Below are 27004 nucleotides of genomic sequence, written 5' to 3' on the forward strand. Positions count from 1 at the left end.
CTACATCATCGAAGGGGACTGAAACATTTTGAAAGATAATGATGGAAACACAAGTCTGCTCGAGATGGTGTTTGACACTATTGAAACTTGGGTCAGGGTAAAGATCTTCTGGTGGATAAGAGGTCGGAAGAAAGGCTTTGGAAAACTAGCTAGGTGAAGTTGCGAGGGTGAATGTTTTTTTAACACAATACAATTGCACATGCACTCACCTCTATGGATGCACGCACACACGCTACCCCTATGAGAACCTTTTAGGTACTAAGCCAGATATTAAAACTTGCAACGTTCGCAAATGCCAACCCGTCACGGAAAATGTTCGCCAGATATTACCGTCCAAAAATGCTTTGGTGAACCAACCCGTGGTTGGATAGTTAGAGGACTGTGGTATTCCCAGCCCACCGGGGTTCAAATCCTGCTGCTCGCATTTATTCCTGGATTTATTTCTGCATTTCCGGCGATGCGCATTTAGTGGGAGGAGACATTCCCGTCGACGACGAGGTGCCTACGGTGACTTCGTAAATTTAAAGATGATATGTCGGCTCAGTCTTTGGAGGTGCTCATAGGGGTAAGGTGTGCGTGTGTGCGTTCATTGGGCTGAGTGTATGCGCGTGTATACGAACGCTTGCGTGTGTATTGTGTTAAAAAAATGCTTTGGCCGGCGACGCGATGCCCAGCCCCTCGTGCTCGTTTTTTTTTCTTCCATTTTTTCAGAAAAAATCCCTCGTGCTCGTCTTTTTAGCACAGCCCCTCGTGCTCGTTTTTTTTTCTTCCATTTTTTCAGAAAAAATCCCTCGTGCTCGTCTTTTTAGCACAGCCCCTCGTGCTCGTGGCCTGCCGCCGCTGCGTCGGCAGAGACGGGCCGGGACACGCACGGGCTCCTGGGCCGGCCCGGGCGTGGGTCCACGAGACGTCAACGGTCGGATCCCCCCGACGGATCTCGGTCGGCTGTCGAGTCCCTCTCAAATCCCAATCACTTTTTAACTTGCCTCCTTCTCCCCCCTCCCTCCCCCAAATCGGAAGCCTAGGGTTTCCCCCGCCGACGAGCCCCCCACCGCCGCCGGCCGCTCCTCGCCGCAATCCTCTCCCAACCTCTTCCCCGCCGCCCACCGCCTCAACTGCTCGCACTCTCCCCTCCCCTCCCCGCCGCGGCACCCAGCCGACCGACCCCTTCCCGACCCCCCCGTGGCGGATCCGGCGAGCGGCGGTCTCCTCCGACGCCTTGTCCGCTACCTGGTAAGCGATGAGAAGTCGAGTTGTCTTGCAGGATGGATGTGTCGTTCGGTTCCGCGCTGGTGTTTCACTTCGCGTCCTAGCGGTGGTAGGGTGCGTAGGAGACGCTGGTTGCCTGCTCCGACCGATTGGTCTTGTATCTAATCCGATCCAATCTCGTTCATTAGCGGAGACATCTCGCTGAATTCTGGGAGGGGCGTTCTGTTTTCGTCCTAGTTCTTGTGCGTCAAGTAGATGCACAACGCCTCTGTTGCTCGTTAGGAGTTAGCAATGGCCATTGGGGCCCTGGGATCATGCAGGAACGCAAGGTCAAATGGTAACAGCCCCTAGATGTAGCAATCATCGTGTGTGCTTGTGTCTGGAGTTGCGTGCAGGATAGTGCATTGGCGGGAAGCCGGGAAGGGGTTGTGGCGCGACGTGTATGGATGGCGGGGAAAACAGGGGGTGCAGAAGTTGATGGTTCCTTTTTGAGTAAATTCACCCGCGTAAATAGCTCCGTACAAAATTGACACAATTATGACAGCAGCATAAATTTACCGATGTATCATTCACACGTGCAGCACCGTTGTGTAGCAGCATTAAGTTACTGATGTTTCATTCACACGTGCAGCACCATCGTTTAGCAGCATTAAGTTACTGGCATAGCGCCCACACGTGCGCCTAGCATGTGCGAGCACACGCTTACTTGCATATATACGGTGCTGGAAATAATGGATAAAAGGTGATATTCGTAGTTGGAATCATTAAGAACTGATCGTCGCGTGGTTGGCTAACAGCATCTGCGCTTGCTCAGCCCACCCGGGTTCGAGGCATGTATTCCCTGTGGTGCTCAGCTGTCTCTTTTAATAAATATAAAAAGGCCACGAGTGCTAGTGCTTGTTGGTCGAGTTTTTTATCGAGCTGGAATAATTTTTTCTGTGTTCAAATGGCATGATAGTCAGAGGAGATAAAGTAGGCTGCATAAATGGCACCTTCATCGACTAACAGTACTGCAATAACTTGGGGCATAAATCACCGCTTGCAGGCATTAGTCATATATCACGTGGTGCCATTAAGTCATTACTTATAGCGGTTGTTCGTAGTCTGAATGTTTGAGATTATGTTTGGTAAGTTTATGGACATCCACACAACAATAATTGTAGTACTACACTTCATGTAAGGTGCTCTTTTTTCTTACCAAGATACGCCATTACGAAAGCAGAACATGCCCCCCCCCCCCCCCCCCCCCCCCACACACACACACTCCTCTCATGGTATCAGATTGAATTTCACACTCAATTTTCTAAAATATCTTTATTTTATATTGTTCTATACCTATTCATTCTATCTGATCTCCTACATACTTTTTCTTGTAGGTTCAGTTTGGTGATCACAAATTTTGCAGTCCTGAGGCTTTGTTGTCATTAAAGGGTACATACAAAAATAAGTCAGCAGCTAGCGAGCACCTTAAAGCTGTCTGCTGTTATGGCTTCCATGGTGAGGATAATTTTTTTTCAGATTTGAGTGTTCAAGAGAACATATGTGGGAAAGAGTTATATGCTGTCTTCCATGATTCTAATGGTCTATTCACGTCACTGAAGGCGACCAACGAGAACCTCCCACCAACTGTCATCAGGCAATTGGCTAAAGAACTGAAGAACCTTGATGACTCACCTCCAGAAGGGATCAAAGTTATTGTTAATGACGATGACTTCGCCACTATTTTTGCTGATATTGAGGGCCCTGGTAAGATTCTGTCAGGATACAATACATTGCTTTACACCTCCCATCTTGTGTGCTTTGCACTAATAAGTTATGTGCTTATGCGCTGCTACTTGCATGATGGTGCCCCTTTTCTATTCTTGTCTTTCCATCACATTCTTATTCATCACTAGTCAAGTAGGAGCTTGCGGCCTCTGGCTTTTGTAAATTAAAGAACATGAAGTCTTAAAGCAGCGTTTCTTTCCTATTACACTACTTTCTGATATTGCATTCTTAACCTGAACCTGGGCATGTACAGCTGGAACTCCATATGAGAATGGAATATTCCGGATGAAGCTAATATTATCTCGTGACTTCCCTCAGTCACCTCCAAAAGGTAGACATTTTGTCAGACTTCCATTGTTGTCCATACTTTAGTTTAGTTCCTGAAGTAGAGCTTTAGTTGAAAGTCTGTTGGCCTTGTTTAATCTGCAGGATTTTTCACGACTAAAATTTTCCATCCGAACATTGCAACTAGTGGTGAGATATGTGTTAACACATTGAAGAAGGATTGGAATCCTAGCCTTGGATTAAGGCATGTTCTGCTGGTAAGCTTGAAGTTCAACACACAACAACCCATGTCGTTGTAGTGCATGATTTGTTTTGTAAGCATTTTCTAGTATTTGGTTATGGAAGAAGTTTGAACTACCTGCATAGGATGTGGCTGACTTCCTAGAAATTGCTTGCTGACAGGTAGTGAGATGCCTCCTGATTGAGCCATTTCCTGAATCTGCCCTGAATGAACAAGCTGGGAAGTTGCTGCTTGAGAACTATGAGGAGTATGCACGGCATGCAAGGTCAGTAATCTTCAACTTCATTTGGCCAGCATGGTGTCATGTGGTGCTTCATGTTTGTTCTTATTGGTTAAAGTTGCACTGGGATGGTGTATTCAAACAATGCGAACACCTAGAATGCCACTGCTACCGTTTTGTCAAGTTGGACCAGACTTCTCACCGAAACATCTGGTGCGGCTGTAGCTAGTTACTGATCCCGCCATTGTGCTCCATATGCAGGCTATATACCAGTATCCATGCTCTCAGACCCAAGAGCAAGTCCAAGAGTGGAGCTATCTCTGAGTCAACGGCAGCTCTGAATAAGGGCCAGCCTCATACTGTTCTTGCGCCAATATCTACCTCTACCGGCACAAAAGCATTTGGCCCAAATTCGCAGGACCGGAACGCTGCTCCTTCTGCTGTCTCAGGTGGAGCATCGGCAGCGCCCAGGAAGGACGGGCCACTTGCCGTGAAAGTCCCCGTCGATAAGAAGAAGATGGATGCGAGGAAGAAGAGTTTGAAGAGATTATAATATATAAGCAAACCAAACTGTCAATGCTCCTCATATTTGTTCTGTACTTAGTTGTCTGGCGGTGCCAGAGTCCCAGAAATAACGAGAAGAAACTGGTTATGGTTGTCTGCGAGGGAAGGATTGCTTCTCTTCTGTTCGTGCCCAACTATTGGACCCTGTTGAGCAGAAACTGTGGAGGCAGAATAATTATGCGCTGCTGGGCCTCTCCTGGTCCTGTATACTTTACTAGTGCTGCTGTTCCGGCGTCTGTTTGTGATTTAATGGTTCGATGTGAACTTGAATGGCGGAGAAACATTTTCTTCCCAATAGGTGGTAGAGATTTTTCTATCTGAAAAGAAACAGTAATTTTGCAAAGTCATCAAACTTGGTGATTTAGCTCTGGCTATATATATGCTCATCAAAATCAAGTGATTTAAACCGGTATCTGGCGTGATGTTGAACTAGTTTCGTTAACGAGTCATATTATGAGCGTACATTACTGCTCGATTAAATTTCAGGAGATGGTGATTGGTGAAACACTGGAACGCTACCGGCGATGGCTGCTAAGCTAAAAGGGGAATCATGTAGGCGGCATCAAGAATCTGATGAAGTCAAAATTTTACGGGATGATGATGCTGAAGTATATTGCTTGGTATGCATTGCTCATGGTCTCGTGGAGGACTAGCAAACTGAGGTCGTCCTGCACTGACTGACACTTAGATGTAAGTCTATTATCTGCACACATGTAGTTTTATTCAGCTACGTACAGCTCAGCCGTGGAGGCCGGTAAGCACGCAGTAACGGCGCTGACACTGAACACTCTGAACGAAGCCCAAAGCAAGAGATGACTCGATTTGCCATGCATGCGTGTTTCAGTCGAGATCCGACCAGGTGACGGCCGCCTGGTGGACGCCGGGGTCGACCCCGTTCCAGAGTGCCTTCCACACGGCGGGCGACGTGCTGAGCTCGGTGTCGCCGCAGCCCTTGCCGAAGTCGCACTCGTCGACGACCATGGCCTCCACAGCGCGCCCGCCGGGGCGGTCCCTGATGCTGATCATCTTGCCGCACCGGCCGGCGTACCACTGTGAGGCAACCGACGCCAGGAGGAGGCCGTCGTTGTAGTACTTGCCGTCGCAGCTCGCCGGCCAGCCGCCGGGCAAATCTCCTTTATCGAAGCCCCTCAAGAACATCAGCGCCGGGGTGTCGCGGAGATGCCGGCCGGCGGCGCACGACGACACCTGCAGGAGAACAAGGATGGCGCCGAGAATTGCTATGACCTTGGTAGTGTTCGCCATGGCAGTTGAGCTACTGCTCGCGTTTTATAAGCTTAGCTTTGCTGCTGCTTGCAGTTGGCGCAGAGCAGTTGGTTCCAGGAGTTTATATAGGATGGTGCATTCGTGTTGGTGCCAGTCTAAAGACAAGGCGAGCGACGTACTTACACATGTGTGCATGCCGCCCTCGTGTGAGTTGTCAAGGAACAACTCATCGAAGACCGCAGAAGTAGGATTCTCGATCTCCTGATTTAGCATTCACTTGCATCGTTGAGACCACCACGTGATATTATTTGGGTTTCATGGCGCTACGGCAACTGGTGTGCCAGATTTGACCACGCATGAGGAAATTGCACAAACCACTTTCTTTTGGTGCTAATTTTGCACATAACACTCACTTTACAGATTTGTTGCACAAAACACCACATTTTAGGGTAATTCGTTGCAGCTAGGTCTAATCCACCATTTTGATGTGTTGACATGATTCCTGACAAGTGGGTCCAGTTTATAAGTGCATCGGTGACAAAAAGAAGAGCCACATCAGCAGCCAACTAGAAATGGCAATATCTCACAATTCATTGCTCCAATTGAGCTCGATTTTTTCTAGAATATTAGTGGGTGAACACATGGTTTATTATATATTTTTTTGCATTTTTTCAAAATGTTAAATTTGAACAAAAAAAATTGAACGAGCCAACTAACATTGCAAAACCGCCCAGTATTTGGATGTTAAAACCTCATGGCGGTAATCTTTTGGTGTGTGCGACTTGATGATGTCTGTAATGGTCACATGATAACTACTTGGATGCTAGAACCTCATGGTGGTAATATGTTGGTGCACGAGACTTGATGATGTCAATAATGACTTTATGACAACCACGTGGATGCTAAAGCCTGACAGCGACAATATTTGTCATATCTTGGTGCTACCGATTTTATTTTTGAATATTGTGCCTATTTATGAATCGTTTTAGATATGTATAGCAATCTTATCTTTTCACATGAAAGTTTGTGGTATGCTAAGCTAGATGTAACTAGTAATGAAGGAAAGTTTCAGTTGGTTTGGATCACATTATAATGAGATATTCGCAGTTTACATTGGCTCATACAAATTTTTTACTCAAAATTCAAAATTAAAAAAAAAGAGCAAAACAATTTTATAAATCACACATGTAACCAATACTATTCTGGGAAAAAGACAACTCATTTGGACCAACAGTTTGTGAGATATTTGCAATGTTAGTTGGCTCGTTCATTTTTTTGTTCAAATTTAACATTTTCAAAAAATGTAAAAAAATAATAAACCATACATACACTCACTAGTATTATAGAAAAACCTCAGCTCAATTGAAGCAAAGAATTGCGAGATATTGACATTTCTAGTTGGGTGCTGATGCGACCTGTTTTTTTTTGCCGCGGTGCACTTACAAACTGGACCCATTTGTTAGAAATCATGTCAACACACTCAAATGGTGGATTAGACCTAGCTGCATAGAATTACCTCAATATGCGGTGCTTTGTGCAACTAACCCGTATAGTAGGTGTTCTATGCAACACTAGCACCAAAAGTAGGTGGTCTGTGCAATTTCCTCGACCATGCATTGATCTTTTCTTTGTGGTTTACACTGGATTGTGCCCGGCCTACCAGCTGAAGCTTCAGCCGGTCGCGCGCGAGGCACGCGATCACAACTGATCGAACAGCCCACATGCATGGCCTGGGTCCCACGCACCACTCAGGTTAGCTCTATCTCTTCAGGCGTCGCTCTCCTTTTTTTATCTTTGGACGCGCTATTTCATGGTCATACCAGCGCCGCGACACCGCCATGAGCTGCCCTAGCACACCCCGCACCACCTGGGTGCTACTACCCACCACCGGTGCTGGATTCGGCCACCGTTGATGCTGAAACCGCCCAGCCATGGGTGCTACAAGCTGCTCACCGCCGGCGCTGGAACCTAGTGGGTTGGGAGCTACTACCGGCAAACTATGTTGCTACAATAGACACCACCCGATGTTGAAACCGTCCGTCTTTTTTGCTACAACCGGCGGAAGCAGCTGCCGGTGGCAATCTTGTTTGATGGAACCGGCACATGGTTTTGCTGGAACCAACGACTGTGATTGCTACATCCATGGTGGTGAAGCAGTTGCCAAGGTGCTGGAACGGATGATCTTTTTTGCTGCAATTGGTGAGAAGGTTTGCTGGAACCGATCGTCCCTTCTGCTACAACCGACCGGAGCAACCTGTGGCGGCATTTTTGCTTTTGATGGAACCGGCACTTGGATTTGCTGGAACCAGCGACCAGGATTGCTACATCCATGGTGGTGAGCAGCCGCACAGGTGCTCAGGCGACCTTTTTTTGTGTGCTTCAATCGGCGAAAAGGATTGCTGGAACCGACCAAAATGCTTGGTGCTGGGTTGGGGAACGACGGTGGGGCGTGACCGGTGATATCGGAGAAAAAAAGCTGCAACCAGCGTTGGGTGGGGTGGGGGGGAGCTTCATCCATTTTTTTCATGAACTATCAGGGAGCTTCAAGCGCGACAGGAGAACGACGAGATGTTGGTGGTTGGTTGCTGCGAACAACTACGACGATGACGAGAACGATGACAATGTAGAGTGGAGTGGCACGCGGTGCGGTGCTGCGACTCGTGATGTCTACTACACAACTTTATTCTTGTAGAGTCGTGTTGGGCCTCAAAGCGCAGAGTTTTGTAGGACAGTAGCAATTCTTCCTCAAGTGGATGACCTAAGGTTTATCAATCCATGGGAGGCGTAGGATGAAGATGGTCTTTCTCAAACAACCCTGCAACCAAATACAAGAAATCTCTTGTGTCCCCAACACACCCAATACAATGGCAAATTGTATAGGTGTACTAGTTCGGCGAAGAGATGGTGATAAAAGTGTAATATGGATGGTAGAAATATATTTTTATAATCTGAATAAATAAAAACAATAAGGTAACAAACGATAAAAGTGAGCACAAACGGTATTGCAATGCTTGAAAACAAGGTCTAGGGTCCGTACTTTCACTAGTGCAATCTCTCAACAGTGCTAATATAATTGGATCATATAACCATTCCTCACGTGCGATGAAGAATCACTCCAAAGTTCTTATCTAGCGGAAAACATAAGAAAAAATTGTTGTAGGGTACGAAACCACCTCAAAGCTATTCTTTCCGATCAATCTATCCTAGAGTTCGTACTAAAATAACACCAAGCTATTCTTTTCGATCGATCTAACCAAGAGTTTGTACTAAAATAACACCAAAGCAAATTTAGATTCATACTACTCAATCCAACACAAAGAACCTCAAAGAGTGCCCCAAGATTTCTACCGGAGAAACAAAGACGAGAACGTGCATCAACCCCTATGCATAGATTACCCCAATGTCACTTCGGGAATCCGCGAGTTGAGTGCCAAAGCAAATATCAAGTGAATCAAAATAATACCCCATTGTGACGCCCGGATAATTATGCTATAGTAAACCTACGCTAATGATGCCACGTCACCTCTGTTAGAGTTGATAATCTCGCGTTAGTTCAAAACCGGATCGAAATTCAAATTCAAAATATGGCAAACAACAAAAGTTTTCAAAAATTAAAACTAAAATGTTCGGGTTGTTTCAAATAAATCGTAAGCAATTATGGTGGAGAGACCAAGCTTTGATAAAATGTTTAAAGGCTCTAAAGTAATTAAAACAGCAGCTATGACAATTAATTAAATGCCTTTTAAAAATAATAATAATGCAAACTATTTTAATCAGGTGTCAAACTTTTTGGGGCAGTAGAATAAATTATAACATTAATTTAGGAGTTGTATTTATATTTTATAAAACAGGAATTAAAAGAATAAAATAGAAAAGAAAATATATATAAAAAAGGAAAAAGAAAGGAAATAAAAAGAGAGAGAGAGAACCCCCCGGCCAACTGGGCCAAACGGCCCAGCCGGCCAGCCACTAACCCAGACGGCCCACCCATCTCCTCTCCATAACCCCCCTGGGGAAACCCTAGCCCAACCGAACCCCCCCTTTCCCCTCCCGACCCGATCTGGATCGGGAACGATCCCCACTCCCTCCTCTCTCTCTCTCTCGATCCAGTCTGGATCGGTGCCCCATCGCCCGATCCCGCCCACATCGTCGCCCCTCGCCACCGTTCGCCGGAGCCACCCCGTCACCGGAGCACCTCCTCGCCTTTTTCCCCGTCGGCTCGCTCGAGCCGGAGCCGCTCGACCCCCCTGCGAACCATCGCCGGACGCCACCCCCGCGGTCCTCTCCGTCGCCGGCGCTCCCCGTCCCCGTCGCCGATGCCACCTCGCCGGACTGCTTCGCCTGCGTCGTCGTCGTCCCCGACCCCCTCCACGAGCCCCGCTGCCCCGTCCCTACAAACCTCGGTGAGGCCACGGCCTCGTCCTCCTCCTTCCCTGCCTCTGATCGAGGCCGACCGCACACACGCACGCCCGCACGGCCATAGCCGCGCCCTCTCCCCCGTGAGCCTCCGCCTCACCTCCCTCCTCTCTTCGCCACGCACGCACGCTCACCGCGCCACCGTAGCCCTCCCGCGTCCGTGCCTCGGGCTCACCAGGGTTCCGCACGCGCCGTGCCCCGCTCCGTCGCCACGTTCAGCCGCGTCCGTGCCCACGCACCGGCCACCCCGTGCGTGCCCTGGGGGTCCCCAGCCCGTGCTCCCCGCGTCGTCGCCCGTTACCGCCCCTGCTCCGCCGTGGCCGTCCCTCCCGCGCTGGCCGCTGCTGCTACTCTCCAACGCCTCGCCCGCGCGGCCCCGCTCCGCCCTGCCGCCCGCTTCCCCCCACTGCTGTCCACCTCGCTCGCCTCTGCCTCCCGCCGGAGCTCCACGCCGGCCGCCGCTGCTGCCGCTCCCCACGCTCGCCCGCGCCTCTGCTGGCGCCCCCCCTGCCTGTCGATTTGGGCGCTCGCCCAGTCGGGCGCCAACGCCCGATGCCCGGCTCCTCCCAGCGCCCGCAGCGCCCCTGCGCCCATAGGCTGCTGGCCCGCGAGCCCGTTAGGCCCTCTGGGCAGCTGACCAATGGGGCCCAGCCCACAGAACGAAAAAGAAAAAAATGATTTAAAATAATAACAATAAAATAATAAAATAATAATAATAAAAATAATAAATTAATTAATAAATATATAAATAAAACAAATAATAAAAATAAATTTAATTAATTAATTAACTAACTAAATTAATTAAGTTAATTAATCCTGTTTAAACTAATCTAATTAGTTAATTAATTTAACTAAATAGTAGTTAATTAGCTAACAGCCCCTGACAGGTGGGACCCACCTGTCAGGTTGACCAGGTCAACGGTCAACGTTGACTGCTGACGTCAGCATGACCTCATGCTGATGTCATAAATCCAAATTTTGAATTAAATTAAATAATTAATTAAATTCCAGAAATTAATAAATTCTTTTGAAAATCATATCTTTTAATCCGTAACTCGGATGGAAATACTTTGTACATGAAAGTTGCTCAGAACGACAAGACGAATCCGGATACGCAGTCCGTTCGTCCACCACACCTCCCTACCTATCAAACTCGCAACTTTCCCCCTCCGGTCTGTCTGTCCGAAAACGCGAAACAGCGGGAATACTTTCCCGGATGTTCCCCCCTTCGCCGGTACCAACTACTGTCGCGTTAGGGCACACCTAGCACTGCTCATTGTCATGTCACGCATCGTCATGCTTATGTTTGCATTGTATTTACTGTTTCTTCCCCCCTCTTCTCTCCGGTAGACTACGAGACCGACACTGCTGCTGCCCAGTTCGACTACGGAGTTGACGACCCCTCCTACTTGCCAGAGCAACCAGGCAAGCCCCCCCTTGATCACCAGATATCGCCTATTCTTCTCTATACTGCTTGCATTAGAGTAGTGTAGCATGTACTGCTTTCCGTTAATCCTATACTGATGCATAGCCTGCCCTTGCTTCTACTGTTGTTACCTTTACCTGCAATCCTACATGCTTAGTATAGGATGCTAGTTTTCCATCAGTGGCCCTACATCCTTGTCCGTCTGCTGTGCTATACTATCGGGCCGTGATCACTTGGGCGGTGATCACGGGTATATACTTATATACTATATACATGACACATGTGATGACTAAAGTCGGGTCGGCTCGTAGGAGTACCCGCAAGTGGATCTTTGTGGCGGAGCGACAGGGCAGGTTGAGACCGCCTAGGTGAGAGGTGGGCCTGGCCCTGGACGGCGTCCGCGGTTACTTCGACATAACACGCTTAACGAGTTCTTGGTATTTGATCTGAGTCTGGCCATTTGGTCTATACGCACTAACCATCTACGCGGGAGTAGTTATGGGTATCCCGGCGTCGTGGTATCAGTCGAAGCTCTTTTTGACGTCAGCGACGGAGCGGCGCGCGCCGGATTGGACTGGAACGCCTGCTAGGCTAGGTCTGCTTCCGGCCGCCCTCGCAACGTGCAGGTGTGCAATGGGCGATGGGCCCAGACCCCTGCGCGCATAGGATTTAGACCGGCGTGTTGACCTCTCGGTTGAGCCTAGGTGGGGCTGCGACGTGTTGATCTTCCGAGGCCGGGCATGACCCAGAAAAGTGTGTCCGGCCAAATGGGATCGAGCGTGTTGGGTTATGTGGTGCACCCCTGCAGGGAAGTTTATCTATTCGAATAGCCGTGTCCCTCGGTAAAAGGACGACCCGGAGTTGTACCTTGACCTTATGACAACTAGAACCGGATACTGAATAAAATACACCCTTCCAAGTGCCAGATACAACCCGGTGATCGCTCTCTAACAGGGCGACGAGGAGGGGATCGCCGGGTAGGATTATGCTATGCGATGCTACTTGGAGGACTTCAATCTACTCTCTTCTACATGCTGCAAGATGGAGGCTACCAGAAGCGTAGTCTTCGACAGGACTAGCTATCCCCCTCTTATTCTGGCATTCTGCAGTTCAGCCCACCGATATGCCCCTTTACACATATACCCATGCATATGTAGTGTAGCTCCTTGCTTGCGAGTACTTTGGATGAGTACTCACGGTTGCTTTTCTCCCTCTTTTCCCTTTTCTATACCGGATTGTCGCAACCAGATGCTAGAGTCCAGGAGCTAGAGATCCCGAGGATGATTCTACATGGAGTTCGGCTTCGAGGAGTAGTTAGGAGGTCCCAGGCAGGAGGCCTTGCCTTTTTGATCGTTGCTACTTTTGTGCTAGCCTTCTTAAGGCAAACTTGTTTAACTTATGTCTGTACTCAGATATTGTTGCTTCCGCTGACTCGTCTGTGATCGAGCACTTGTATTCGAGCCCTCGAGGCTCCTGGCTTGTATTATGATGCTTGTATGACTTATTTATGTTTTAGAGTTGTGCTGTGATATCTTCCCGTGAGTCCCTGATCTTGATCGTACACATTTGCGTGCATGATTAGTGCACGGTCAAATCGGGGGCGTCACACCCATTGTCACCACGGGTATTCATATGCAAGACATATATTAAGTGTTCTCAAATCCATAATGGTATACAATCCGATAAAACGAAATCTCAAAAGGAAAACTCAATTCATCTCAACAAGATAGAGAGGGGAAAACTCCATATGACCCGACTATATTAACAAAGCCCGCAAAACATCAAGATCGTGGACATCTCAAGAACATGAGAGAGAGAGAGAGAGAGAGAGAGAGAGATTAAACACATAGCTACTACTACAAACCCTCAGCCCCGAGGGTGAACTACTCTCTCCTCATCATGGTGGCCGCCGGGATGATGAAGATGGCCACCGGTGATGATTTTCCCCTCCGGCGGAGTGCCGAAACGGGGTCTAGATTGGTTTCTCGTGGCTACAGAGGCTTGCAGCCGCGGAACTTCTGATCTAGGGTCTCCGAGGGTTTTTGGAATATTTGGGAATTTATAGGGCGAAGAGGCGGTGCGGGAGGCCATCGAGGTGGGCACAACCCACCTGGCCAGGCCTGGGCCCCCAGGCACGCCCTGGTCGGTTGTGCTCTCCTTGGAGTTCAGTACAGGAAACATCTAATTTGCCGCCAGGGGGCGTCTTTGCCGTCAACTTTTCATCGGGCAGACGACAAAGAAAGGGTTTGCCGTCATCAGCAGACGACAAAGAAACACTAACGGCAAAATAGACTTTGCCGTCTGCGAGAAAAAACACAGACGACAAAGAGCTCACTTTGCCGTCTGCAAAAATCAACCCAGACGGCAAAGAATCTTTGCTGTCTGTATTTGTTTAGGCAGACGGCAAAGAATCTCCGCCGTCTGTGTTTTTTTGGCAGATGGCAAAGTGAGCTCTTTGCCGTCTGTGTTTTGTTTTGCAGATGGCAAAGAGGAAGCACATCACGCGGATCGATGACATGGCAAGATCTAAGACGTACATCCCCACCCACCAGGCCGTCTGGACGCACATCCCACCCACCCACGATGCACGCGCCCCCAGGGCAGCACCCACACGCGCCACACCCTGCCTCCCTTATTCCCATCCCCACCGCACGTCTCTCTCTGTCTCTCTTGTTTCTCTCCTCGATCCAAATAGAACAAGCCGGCTGGCGCTCGCCACCACCTTGACCCCCACCCCGGTCAGCACCTCGCGCCCCGGTCCTGGCCTCGTCGGCCACCACTTCGCCCGGCGGCCGCCGCCACTGCCCCTTCACCCCCAGCGCCGCCGGCCCCGGCCGCTTCCCCTGTCGCCACCGTAGGCCCGCTGGCTCCCGCCGCCACCTCGTTGGCCGCCATCTCGCCGGCCGGCCCCGGCCTCACATGCCGTCATCTCGTCCGTCGGCCCTGGCCTTGTTGCCCGCCGGCCCCGGCCTAGTCGCTCGTTGCCCCCGGCGACCTCCGGGCCCCGTCGCTCGTCGCCCCCGGCTGCCTCCTAGCCCCGTCGCCCTCGCCGGCCTCCAGGCCCCGTCGCCCGTCACCCCCGCAGGCCTCGCCAGCCTCGACCCCTGGCACCGGCCGCGGCCTCGAGGAGCGGCGGCAGCTCCTCAGGCATCCATGGTGGCATCGGTGTGCTCTGTTTTTGGAGAAAGAAAGGAGAAGGGAGAGGGGCGCGACTGCTGGTTGCTGTTGCTCTGGCGACCACGAGCATAGGGGATGTTCGCAGGGGAGGCGCTGGCGTGGAGCGAACTCAAAATGGTTGTACGTGCTGGATCTCGGGGCTGCTATTGTGAAATATTCTGTGTAAATAGAGTAATGATGTATTCTGTTTTGCCTTGGATCACCAAGTGATGATGTATTCTTTGTAAATATAGTAATTTTGTATTGTGAAATTTGTTCATTCATCGTTGATTCGTCGAACAAAGTGTCGATGGATACTCTGGTGTTCGTCTTTGTCCGTCAAAGGAGCTCTCTACACTTGGATTGTTGTTCTAGATTATTTTAATAGAAAAAATTCTTTGCCATCTGTGATTTTATGAGGCTGACGGCAAAGGAGCTCTCCTTTGCCGTCTGTTACTAAATCGGCTGACAACAAACGAGCTTTTCTTTACCGTCTATTATTAAATCGCCTGACGGCAAAACATCAGTTTGGCTGACGGCAAAGACTTTGCCGTCTTCCCGATAAAAAGCTGACGGCAAAGTACTCTTTGCTGACTTAGTCTTTGCCGTCACTCTTTGCCGTCAGCTAGCTGACGGAAAAATCTTTGCCGTCTGTATTTCAGCCTTTGCCGTCTGTACTTGCCTGACGGCAAACTGTCTGATTCCTGTAGTGGTTCCCCTCTGGTACTTCTTTGGCCCACCGGGTGTCTTCTGGTCCAGAAAAAATCTCCAAAAAGTTTTGCTGCATTTGGACTCCGGTTGTTATTGATTTTCTGCGATGTAAAAGACAAGCAAAAAACAGCAACTGGCACTGGGCACTATGTCAATAGGTTAGTCCCCAAAAATGATATAAAATTGCTATAAAATGATTGTAAAAGATCCAAGAATGATAATATAACAGCATGGAACAATAAAAAATTATAGATACGTTGGAGATGTATCAGGGCGACAGGAGGCACGGCCGACGCGAGATGTGGGAGCTGCGAGAGAAAGAAGAAGCTCGGGGCAAACCGTTTTACCAGATCCGACGACCCACATAGCTCGCATCCGACGGCCTGCGCGCGACCAGCCAAATTTTGGGGCGGTCGGCTAGCGCGTAGGTTGGCCTATGATATGTTTCACTGTGACCAGTCTAGTTCTTCATCAACTCTGTCCCACAACTGACGCTGTGTCAAAGATGTCGAATGCTGCATGAGACTACCCACAGTGGAAGTAACATAGGTGGTAACATCACACATATCTAGGGAAAATAGATGATGTGGCAAGTAATTAATAAGGAAAGAGAGGTGTGTGTGGTAACATAGCTAGTTACTCGTGCTATGAGTAACATGCACATACCAAGACAAGATGAGTCTACAAGCTAATAAATAGAGTGTTGCATGACACCACATATATGTTATTCCCCACTACAAAGATAGTAACATAAACTAGTAACATATGCATGTTACTACTCTAAGTACTCCCCACTATGGCTAGTCTGATATCACGAAAAGCCGAGGACGAGCGCTCCCGTGAATTTTCCGAGACTGTTATCTATGTCTTGGAACCTTGCTAATTCCCTGCAAATATGGATGGGTGTTTTTGGTACTCTACACTTGTTTTTTAGGGGTAAAAACATATTGTACTCTACACTTGGTAATAAATGTGCATAGAAGGTGGGCACTTTTGCACCATCATCCTCCCAAGAAATCCCACTACAACTATGGCTTAGCGCATTCCGAAACTTAATTATGCCCTTGGACTCAGATTATTTCTTGTTTGATGGCAACCATGTTGTTATGCTTGCACACAAAATAAATATAATTCACTAAAGTCGATTTTAATTTATGCCCGTTATGTTTGATTTCAGTAAATGCTAAGATCCTTTCTTGTCTTTTCGAGTATTTGAGAGATGACGTTGTGTTCACATAGAGGTCGAACATAGCAGCTATGTACTTTAATTTGAACACAATCAAGAGCCTTACATACGTGAAGGGCAATAGGGCTAATACAATATAAAGAAAAGAAAAATCCTTACTGCATTTGTACATACATATTTTGTTGTGGAAGCATTTGTACATACACGCGTGCATCAGTCACATCAAGTTTTGGACCCCTAAACCCCGGCATCGCCCCGGCAAGGGCGACTCGGGAGGCTCCCCGGCCCTTGCCGCCACCGGGGCTGTCAACCCCTTCCTCTCCTCCCCTGTTGTCGCCGGGCTAAACCGGGGGCGATGGCGGTGGCGATGGTCTTCCTCCGTCTTGCGGCGTGGGGGTGGTGCGGGGCCCCTCGGCATTTGGAGGCGCGGCCGGCTGGCCTTGCTTCGGGAGGCACTAGTAGAGAAATGGCTAGCCACAACTTTAGTTGGTGGCATTCCATTTTTAATCAAGGAAACCACTATATTTTCAAATAGGGGTGGTGTTGCACTATTTGGTACGACATCACTAAGATAACAGTGGTCGCATTGACACATTTTTGAACGCCGCATGAAGGTGGGAACCACAGTTGGGACAAGGCGTAACTTAGTGGTGACGTGCCATAACATCAACCGCCACCACTATTATGTTATCTTCTGGCGAGATATGTATTGCCACATCACCACTATTATTTTTGGAATTAGTTTTATTTGCAATTATTTATTCTTAATTCTTTTACTCTTTATTTTTTAAATAGTGAACATTTTTATATTATATTAGTAAAATATTCTAGTTAATATTATTAAAGTAAAAATATTATAATTGGAAATAGTGACATTTTTATAATATATTTTGAGTCTTTCAATTGTTTCACCTTTTTATTTTTTAAATAGTGAAAAAAATATTATATTAGTCAAATAAATTTAGTTAATTTATTTTAAACTAAGAATATTGTAATTGGAAATGGTAAAATTTTGATAATATATTTTGAATCTGTCAATTGTTTAACCTTTTTTTATTTTTTAGATGGTAAACATTTTATATTATATTATTCAAAAAATGTTGTAGTTATTTTTTATAAAAGAAGAATATTGTAATTGGAAATGATTACATTTTTACGTAATATTTAAAGTAATAATATTTTTTTTACTTTTTTATAATGTTGCAGATATTTTTATAATATTATAGTTATATTATAAAATTGTACTTATTTATATAATAAGTTTTGTGACATTTTTATAAAGTCTAGTCAAGGGCAATGGCCTTGGCCTATTGGGCCTAGCCCAAGAGTGCGTGGGTAGCACTGGGTCAAACGGAGGGGCAACGACCCACTTGCAACAGTTCTATCTCTATTTGCTAAAACAATAGCTCTCTCTCTCTGCGCGCGCGCGCGTGCGCTGACGCTCGATTCCCTTTGTCGATGCTCGTCGTCGGCCGATTCCCGTGGGCTCCAAGGCTGAGGTAAACATTTAAAACTCCCCCTCTCACTGCCCTATCTGTACACCCATTACATTTCCTTTGATTTGCATCGGTAGGATCATCCCGAGTTGATTTGCACCTCTACGGTTTCGTCGTCGGCGACGGAGACGGCAGGCTGCATCGGTTGTGGACGACATTAGTGAGTTCATCCCCTCCCGCTTCTTTCTCCTCTCTACAAATTTATCGGTGAGTTCATCCCCTCTCGATTTGAGTTGCATGGCTAGGGTTTCGGTTTGGCAGCAAAGTGAGTAGGAAAATTAGTTTGACTGAGTAGGCACAGTTAGGAGTGTGAATAGATGGATACCATGGCAGTGCTGGATAATCGAGTGTGTAGGCAAAAAAAAAACAAGCAGAAAACATGTACTGGCATTGTCCACTAAATTAATAGGTCAGTCCAGAAAAATAGTATAAATTGGTATAAAAAGTATATAAAAGTGATAATGTAATAACATGGAACAATGAAAAATTATAAACACATTTGAGATGTATCAACATCCCCAAGCTTAATTTCTGCTCCTCATCGAGTAGGTAAATGATAAACAAAAATAATTTTTAATGTGCAATGCTACCTAGCATAATCTTGATCAAATGATGTAATGTGGTGTGAACTCAAGAGAAATGTGATTCAAAGCAATAATCTATAGTTGATAACAAGCAAGTAACATCAAAATGTGTAAAAAGAAATTACTATTCCTTTTCATGGATTAATGTTTTCATGTGATACCAATCAATACTCGTATGTATCATATTCATTTCCCTAGTCGCTCAAGGATTTATCACACTCAAAGATCTAATCATAACGCAACTCAGAGCTTTAGTCAAGTAACTGAATCCATGACGAGTCCTTTTCGGCTACCCAACACTTCACGCAATGCTCAAGTCACAAGCATTAGTCTTCACACTTTGGATGAAAAATAGAGTAATGATGGTGTCTTTATAAGAAGACAAAAATTGAGAAAGTCTTAGACCGATGTAGCTAATCGTTAGGCAATAAAGATACCTTACAATCGATTGATGCAAGGAGTAGGGATTGCCATGCAATGGATGCACTAGAGCTATAAGTGAATAGAAGCTCTCCTAATGTAACTAAATAGGTGTGCATCGAACTTGCTTGCTCACATCCTCGAGCATTTGAGGAAGCTCAATATTGAAATACACAACTCTGAAGGAAATATGCCCTAGAGGCAATAATAAAGTTGTTATTTATATTTCCTTATATCATGATAAATGTTTATTATTCATGCTAGAATTGTATTAACCAGAAACTTAGTGCATGTGTGAATACATAGACAAAACAGAGTGTCCCTAGTATGCCTCAACTTGACTAGCTCGTTAATCAAAGATGGTTATGTTTCCTAACCATAGACATGTGTTGTAATTTGATGAATGGGATTACATATTACATCATTAGAGAATGATGTGATAGACAAGACCCATCCGTTAGCTTAGCATTATGATCGTTGAGTTTTATTGCTATTGCTTTCTTCATGACTTATACATGTTCCTCTGACTATGAGATTATGCAACTCACGAATACCGGAGGAACACTTAGTGTGCTATCAAACGTCACAACATAACTGGGTGATTATAAAGATGCTCTACAGGTGTCTCCGATGGTGTTTGTTGAGTTGGCATAGTTCGAGATTAGGATTTGTCACTCCGTGTATCGGAGAGGTATCTCTGGGCCCTCTCGGTAATGCACATCACTATAAGCCTTGCAAGCAATGTGACTAATGAGTTAGTTGCGGGATGATGCATTACAGAACGAGTAAAGAGACTTGCTGGTAACGAGATTGAACTAGGTATGGTGATACCGACGATCGAATCTCGGGCAAGTAGCATACCGATGACAAAGGGAACAACGTATGTTGTTATGCGGTTTGACCGACAAAGGTCTTCGTAGAATATGTAGGAGCCAATATGAGCATCCAGGTTCCGCTATTGGTTATTGACCGGAGATGAGTCTCGGTCATGTCTACATAGTTCTCGAACCCGTAGGGTCCGCACGCTTAATGTTCGGTGACGATCGGTATTATGAGTTTATGTGTTTTGTTGTACCGAAGGTTGTTCAGAGTCCCGTATGTGATCACGGACATGGCGAGGAGTCTAGAAATGGTCGAGACATAAAGATTGATATATTGGAAGACTATATTCGGACACCGGAAGAGTTCCGGGAAGTTTCGGATAAAACCGGAGTGCCGGTGGGTTACCGGAACCCCCCGGGGAACTAATGGGCCACATGGGCCTTAGTGGAGAGAGAGAGGGGCGGCTAGGGCAGGCTGCGTGCCCCCTCCCCCTTGGGTCCGAATTGGACTAGGGAAGGGGGGGGGCGGTGCCGCCCTTTCCTTCTCCCTCTCCTCCTTCCTTCCCCCTCCTAGTAGGACTAGGAAAGGAGGAATCCTACTGCTACTAGGAGTAGGATTCCTCCCTCCTTGGCGCGCCCCAAGGGCCGGCCGGCCTCCCTCCTTGCTCCTTTATATACGCGGGCAAGGGGCACCCTAGAACACACAAGTTGATTGTTTTCAGCCGTGTGCGGTGCCCCCCTCCACAGATTTCCACCTCGGTCAAATCATTGCAGTGCTTAGGCGAAGCCCTGCGTCGGTAACTTCATCATCACCGTCATCACGTCGTCGTGCTGATGAAGCTCTCACTCGACACTCAGCTGGATCTAGAATTCGTGGGACGTCATCGAGCTGAACGTGTGCAGATCGTGGAGGTGTCGTACTTTCGGTGCTAGGATCGGTCGGATCGTGAAGACGTATGACTACATCAACCGCGCTGTCATAACGCTTCCTCTTTCGGTCTATGAGGGTACGTGGACAACACTCTCTCGTTGCTATGCATCACCTAGATGGATCTTGCGTGTGCGTAGGAATTTTTTAGAAATTACTGCGTTCCCCAACAGTGACATCATAGCCAGGTCTATGCGTAGATGTTATATGCACAAGTAGAACACAAGGAGTTGTGGGCGATAATAGTCATACTGCTTACCAGCATGTCATACTTTGATTCGGCAGTATTGTTGGATGAAGCGGCCCAGACCGACATTACGCGTACACTTACGCGAGACTGGTTCTACCGACGTGATTTGCACACAGGTGGCTGGCGGGTGTCAGTTTCTCCAACTTTAGTTGAATCGAGTGTGACTACGCATGGTCCTTGTTGAATGTTAAAACAGCACACTTGACGAAAATTGTTGTGGTTTTGATGCGTAGGTAAGAACGGTTCTTGCTCAGCCCGTAGCAGCCACGTAAAATTTGCAACAACAAGTAGAGGACGTCTAACTTGTTTGTGCAGGGTATGCTGTGATGTGATATGGTCAAGACATGATGCTAAATTTTATTGTATGAGATGATCATGTTTTGTAACAGAGTTATCGGCAACTGGCAGGAGCCATATGGTTGTCGCTTTATTGTATGCAATGCACTCGCCCTGTAATTGTTTTTACTTTATCACTAAGCGGTAGCGATAGTCGTAGAAGCAATAGTTGGCAAGACGACAACGATGCTACGATGGAGATCATGGTGCCGCGCCGGTGACGATGGTGATCATAACGGTGCTTTGGAGATGGAGGTCAAACACACAAGATGATGATGGCCATATCATATCACTTATATTGATTGCATGTGATGTTTATCCTTTATGCATCTTATTTTGCTTAGTTCGGCGGTAGCATTATAAGATGATCTCTCACTAAATTTCAAGGTACAAGTGTTCTCCCTGAGTATGCACCGTTGCGAAAGTTCGTCGTGCCGAGACACCACGTGATGATCGGGTGTGATAAGCTCTACGTTCACATACAACGGGTGCAAGCCAGTTTTGCACACGCAGAATACTCGGGTTAAACTTGACGAGCCTAGCATATGCAGATATGGCCTCGGAACACTGAGACCGAAAGGTCGAGCGTGAATCATATAGTAGATATGATTAACATAGTGATGTTCACCATTGAAAACTACTCCATCTCATGTGATGATCGGACATGATTTAGTTAATATGGATCACGTGATCACTTAGATGATTAGAGGGATGTCTATCTAAGTGGGAGTTCTTAAGTAATATGATTAATTGAACTTTAATTGATCATGAAATTAGTCCTGGTAGTATTTGCATAACTATGTTGTAGATCAATAGCTCGCGATGTAGCTCCCCGTTTATTTTTGATATGTTCCTAGAGAAAAACTATGAACGATGATAGTAGCAATGATGCGGACTAGGTCCATGATATGAGGATTATCCTCATTGCTGCACAGAAGAATTATGTCCTTGATGCACCGCTAGGTGACAGACCTATTGCAGAAGCAGATACAGACGTTATGAATGTTTGGCAAGCTCGGTATGATAACTACTTGATAGTTTAGTGCGCCATGCTTTACGGCTTAGAACCGTGACTTCAAAAACGTTTTGAACGCCACAGAGCATATACGATGTTCCAAGAGCTGAAATTGGTATTTCAAACTCATGCGCGAGTCGACAGGTATGAGACCTCTGACAAGTACTTTGCCTACAAGATGGAGGAGAATAGCTCAACCAGTGAGCATGGGCTCAAATTGTTTGAGTACTACAATCGCTTGAATCAAGTGGGAGTTAATCTTCCAGATAAAATAGTGATTGATAGAGTTCTCTAGTCACTATCACCAAGTTATTGGAACTTCGTGATGAACTATAATATGCAAGGGATGACGAAAATGATTCCCGAGCTCTTCGTGATGTTGAAATCGACGAAGGTAGAAATCAAGAAATGCATCAAATGTTGATGATTGACAAGACCACTAGTTTCAAGTAAAAGGGCAAGGGAAAGAAAGGGAACTTCAAGAAGAATGGCAAACAAGTTGCCACTCCCATGAAGAAACCCAAAACTAGACCCAAGCCAGAAACTGAGTGCTTCTACTGCAAAGGAAAAGGTCACTGGAAGCGGAACTGCCCCAAATACTTGGCAGATAAGAAGGGTGGCAAAGTGAACAAAAGTATATATGATATACATGTGTACTTTACTAGTGTTCATAGTAGCCCCTGGGTATTTGATACTGGTTCAGTTGCTATGATTAGTAATTCGAAACAGGAGTTACAAAATGAACAAAGACTAGTTGAGGGCAAGGTGGCGATGTGTGTTGGAAGTGATTCCAAGGTTGATAAGATCACCATCGAACACTCCCTTTTACCTTCGGGGTTAGTGTTGAACCTAAAATGAATGTTATTTGGTGTTTGCGTTGAGCATAATATGATTGGATCATATTTATTGCAATACGGTTATTCATTTAAGTCAAAGAATAATTGTTATTCTGTTTACATGAATAAAACCTTATGTGGTCATACACCCAAGGTGAATGGTTTATTGAATCTCGATCGTAGTGATACACATATTCATAATATTGATGCCAAAAGATGGAAAGTTGATAATGATAGTGCAAGATATTTGTGGCACTTCCGTTTAGGTCATATTGCTGTAAAGCGCATGAAGAAACTCCATGCTGACGGGCTTTTGGAATCACTTGATGCTTGCGAACCATGCCTCATGCCAAGATGACTAAGAGTCCGTTCTCCGGAACAATGGAGCGAGCAACTGACTTATTGGAAATAATACATACTGATGTATGCGATCCGATGAGTATTGAGGCTCGCGGCGGGTATCATTATTTTCTGACCTTCACAGATGATTTGAGCAGATATGGGTATATCTACTAGATGAAACATAAGTCTGAAACATTTGAAAAGTTCAAAGAATTTCAGAGTGAAGTGGAAAATCATCGTAACAAGAAAATAAAGTTTCTACGATCTGATCGCAGAGACGAATATTTGAGTTACGAGTTTGGTCTTCATTTGAAATGATGCGGAATAGTTTCGCAACTCACGCCACCTGGAACACCACAGCGTAATGGTGTGTCCGAACGTCACAACCGTACTTTATTAGATATGGTGCGGTCTATGATGTCTCTTACCGATTTATCACTATCGTTTTGGGGTTATGCATTAGAGACAGCTGCATTCACATTAAATAGGGCACCGTCTAAATCTGTTGAGACGACAAAATATGAACTGTGGTTTGGCAAGAAACCAAAGCTGTCGTTTCTTAAAGTTTGGGGTTGCGATGCTTATGTGAAAAACCTTCAACCTGATAAGCTCAAACCCAAATCGGAGAAATGCGTCTTCATAGGATACCCAAAGGAAACTGTTGGGTTTCTATCACAGATCCGGAGGCAAGATATTCGTTGCTAAGAATGGATCCTTTCTAGAGAAGGAGTTTCTCTCGAAAGAAGTGAGTGGGAGGAAAGTAGAACTTGATGAGGTAATTGTACCTGCTCCTAAATAGGAAAGTAGTTCATCACAGAAAACAGTTCCAGTGATGCCTACACCAATTAGTGAGAAAGTTAATGATGATGATCATGAAACTTTAGATCAAGTTACTATCGAACCTCGTAGGTCAAACAGAATATGTTCCGCACCAGAGTGGTATGGTAATCCTATTCTGGGAATCATGTTACTAGACCATGACGAACCTACGAACCATGAGGAAGCGATGATGAGCCCAGATTCCACGAAATGCTTTGAGGCCATGAAATCTGAGATGGGATCCATGTATGAGAACAAAGTATGGACTTTGATTGACTTGCCCGATGATCGGTGAGCCATTGAGAATAAATGGATCTTCAAGAGGAAGACGGACGCTGATAGTAGTGTTACTATCTACAAAGTTTGAATTGTTGCAGAAGGTTTTCAACAAATTCAAGATGTTGACTACGATGCGATTTTCTCACTCGTATCGATGCTTAGAGTCTGTTCGAATCATGTTAGTAATTGCCGCATTTTATGAAATTTGGCAAATGGATGTCAAAACTGCATTCCTTAATGGATATTTGAAAGAAGAGTTGTATATGATGCAACCAGAAGGTTTTGTTGATCCTAAAGGTGCTAACAAAGTGTACAAGCTCCGGCGATCCATTTATGGACTGGTGCAAGCCTCTCGGAGTTGGAATATACGCTTTGATAGTGTGATCAAAGCATATGGTTTTATATAGACTTGTGGTGAAGCCTGTATTTACAAGAAAGTGTGGGAGCACTACAACCTTTCTAATAAGTATATGTGAATGAGATATTGTTGATCGGAAATGATGTAGAATTTTCTGGAAAAGCATAAAGGAGTGTTTGAAAGGAGTTTTTTCAAAGAAAGACATCGGTGAAGCTTCTTACATATTAAGCATCAAGATCTATAGAGATAGATCAAGACGCTTGATAAGTTTTTTCAATGAATACATACCTTGACAAGATTTTGAAGTAGTTCAAAATGGAACAGTCAAAGAAGGAGTTCTTGCCTGTATTGCAAGGTGTAAAGTTGAGTAAGACTCAAAACACGACCACAACAGAAAATAGTAAGAGAATGAAAGTCATTCCCTATGCCTCAGCCATAGGTTCTATAAAGTATACAACGCTGTGTACCAAACCTTTTTGTGTACCTTGCCATGAGTTTGGCAAGGGGGTACGATATTGATCCAGGAGTGGATCACTTGACAGCGGTCAAAATTATCCTTAGAAGACTAAGGAGATATTTCTCGGTTATGGAGGTGATAAAGAGTTTGTCGTAAAGAGTTACGCTGATGCAAGCTTTTACACCGATCCGGATGGCTCTGAGTCTCAATCTGGATGCATATTGAAAGTGGGAGCAATTAGCTAGAGTAGCTCCATGCAGAGCATTGTAGACATAGAAAATTTGTAAAATACAAAAGACTCTGAATATGACAGACCCATTGACAAGCTTCTCTCACAAGCAAAACATGATCACACCTTAGTACTCTTTGGGTGTTAATCACATAATGATGTGAACTAGATTATTGACTCCAGGAAAACCCTTGGGGTATTAGTCACATGGCGATGTGAACTAATCACATGGTGACGTGAACTATTGGTGTTAAATCACATGGCGATGTGAACTAGATTATTGACTCTAGTGCAACTGGGAGACTGAAGGAAATATGCCCTAGAGACAATAATAAAGTTGTTATTTATATTTCCTTATATCATGATAAATGTTTATTAATAATGCTAGAATTATATTAACCGGAAACTTAGTGCATGTGTGAATACATAGACAAAACAGAGTGTCCGTAGTATGCCTCTACTTGACCAGCTCGTTAATCAAAGATGGTTATGTTTCCTGACCATAGACATGTGTTGTCATTTGATGAATGGCATCACATCATTATAGAATGATGTGATGGACAAGACCCATCCGTTAGCTTAGCATTATGATCGTTGATTTTTAGTTCTATTGCTTTCTTCATGACTTATACATGTTCCTCTGACTATGAGATTGTGCAACTCCCGAATACCGGAGGAACACTTAGTGTGCTATCAAACGTCACAACGTAACTGGGTGATTATAAAGATGCTCTACAGGTGTCTCCGATGGTGTTTGTTGAGTTGGCATAGATCGAGATTAGGATTTGCCACTCCGTGTATCAGAGAGGTATCTCTGGGCCCTCTCGGTAATGCACATCACTATAAGCCTTGCAAGCAATGTGACTAATGAGTTAGTTGCGGGATGATGCATTACAGAACGAGTAAAGAGTCTTGCCGGTAACGAGATTGAACTAGGTATGGTGATACTGACGATCGAATCTCGGGCAAGTAACATACCGATGACAAAGGGAACAACGTATGTTGTTATGCGGTTTGACCGATAAAGATCTTCGTAGAATATGTAGGAGCCAATATGAGCATCCAGGTTCTGCTATTGGTTATTGACCGGAGATGAGTCTCGGTCATTTCTACATAGTTCTCGAACCCGTAGGGTCCGCACGCTTAACGTTCGGTGACGATCTGTATTATGAGTTTTTGTGTTTTGATGTACCGAAGGTTGTTCGAAGTCCCGGATGTGATCACGGACATGACGCGGAGTCTCGAAATGGTCGAGAGATAAAGATTGATATATTGGACGACTATATTCGGACACCGGAAGAGTTCCGGGAAGTTTCGGATAAAACCGGAGTGCCGGAGGGTTACCGGACCCCCCCGGGGAACTAATAGGCCACATGGGCCTTAGTGGAGAGAGAGAGGGGCGGCTAGGGTAGGCCGCGCGCCCCTTCCC

The 27004-nt window shown here is 45.9% G+C and overlaps 2 protein-coding genes across 2 annotated transcripts; one reads left to right on the forward strand and one right to left on the reverse strand.

Moving 5' to 3' along the window:
- The first annotated feature begins 826 nt into the window (after positions 1-826).
- LOC109771778 (ubiquitin-conjugating enzyme E2 22) lies at positions 827-4698 on the forward strand. Its single transcript, XM_020330476.3, has 7 exons — positions 827-1233; positions 2586-2706; positions 2811-2955; positions 3230-3307; positions 3406-3518; positions 3664-3767; positions 3984-4698. Exons 2-7 carry the CDS (start codon positions 2695-2697, stop codon positions 4273-4275), a joined length of 744 nt encoding a protein of 247 aa, XP_020186065.1. The 5' UTR covers positions 827-1233; positions 2586-2694; the 3' UTR covers positions 4276-4698.
- Positions 4699-5126: 428 nt separating this feature from the next.
- LOC109771779 (putative ripening-related protein 7) lies at positions 5127-5549 on the reverse strand. The gene has a single exon (XM_020330477.1). The coding sequence runs from the start codon at positions 5547-5549 to the stop codon at positions 5127-5129; it is 423 nt and encodes a 140-aa protein (XP_020186066.1).
- Positions 5550-27004: the final 21455 nt, after the last annotated feature.

This window comes from Aegilops tauschii, chromosome 7, assembly GCF_002575655.3.
Source record: "Aegilops tauschii subsp. strangulata cultivar AL8/78 chromosome 7, Aet v6.0, whole genome shotgun sequence".
In the NCBI taxonomy this organism is placed as follows: Eukaryota; Viridiplantae; Streptophyta; class Magnoliopsida; order Poales; family Poaceae; genus Aegilops; species Aegilops tauschii.

Coding starts and splice junctions, on each gene's coding strand:
- LOC109771779 (XM_020330477.1), bottom strand. CDS start 5,549: ATGGCGAACACTACCAAGGTCATAGCAATTCTCGGCGCCATCCTTGTT.
- LOC109771778 (XM_020330476.3), top strand. Junction 3,308..3,405: donor CCCTCAGTCACCTCCAAAAG/GTAGACATTTTG, acceptor TTTAATCTGCAG/GATTTTTCACGACTAAAATT. Junction 3,519..3,663: donor GATTAAGGCATGTTCTGCTG/GTAAGCTTGAAG, acceptor GCTTGCTGACAG/GTAGTGAGATGCCTCCTGAT.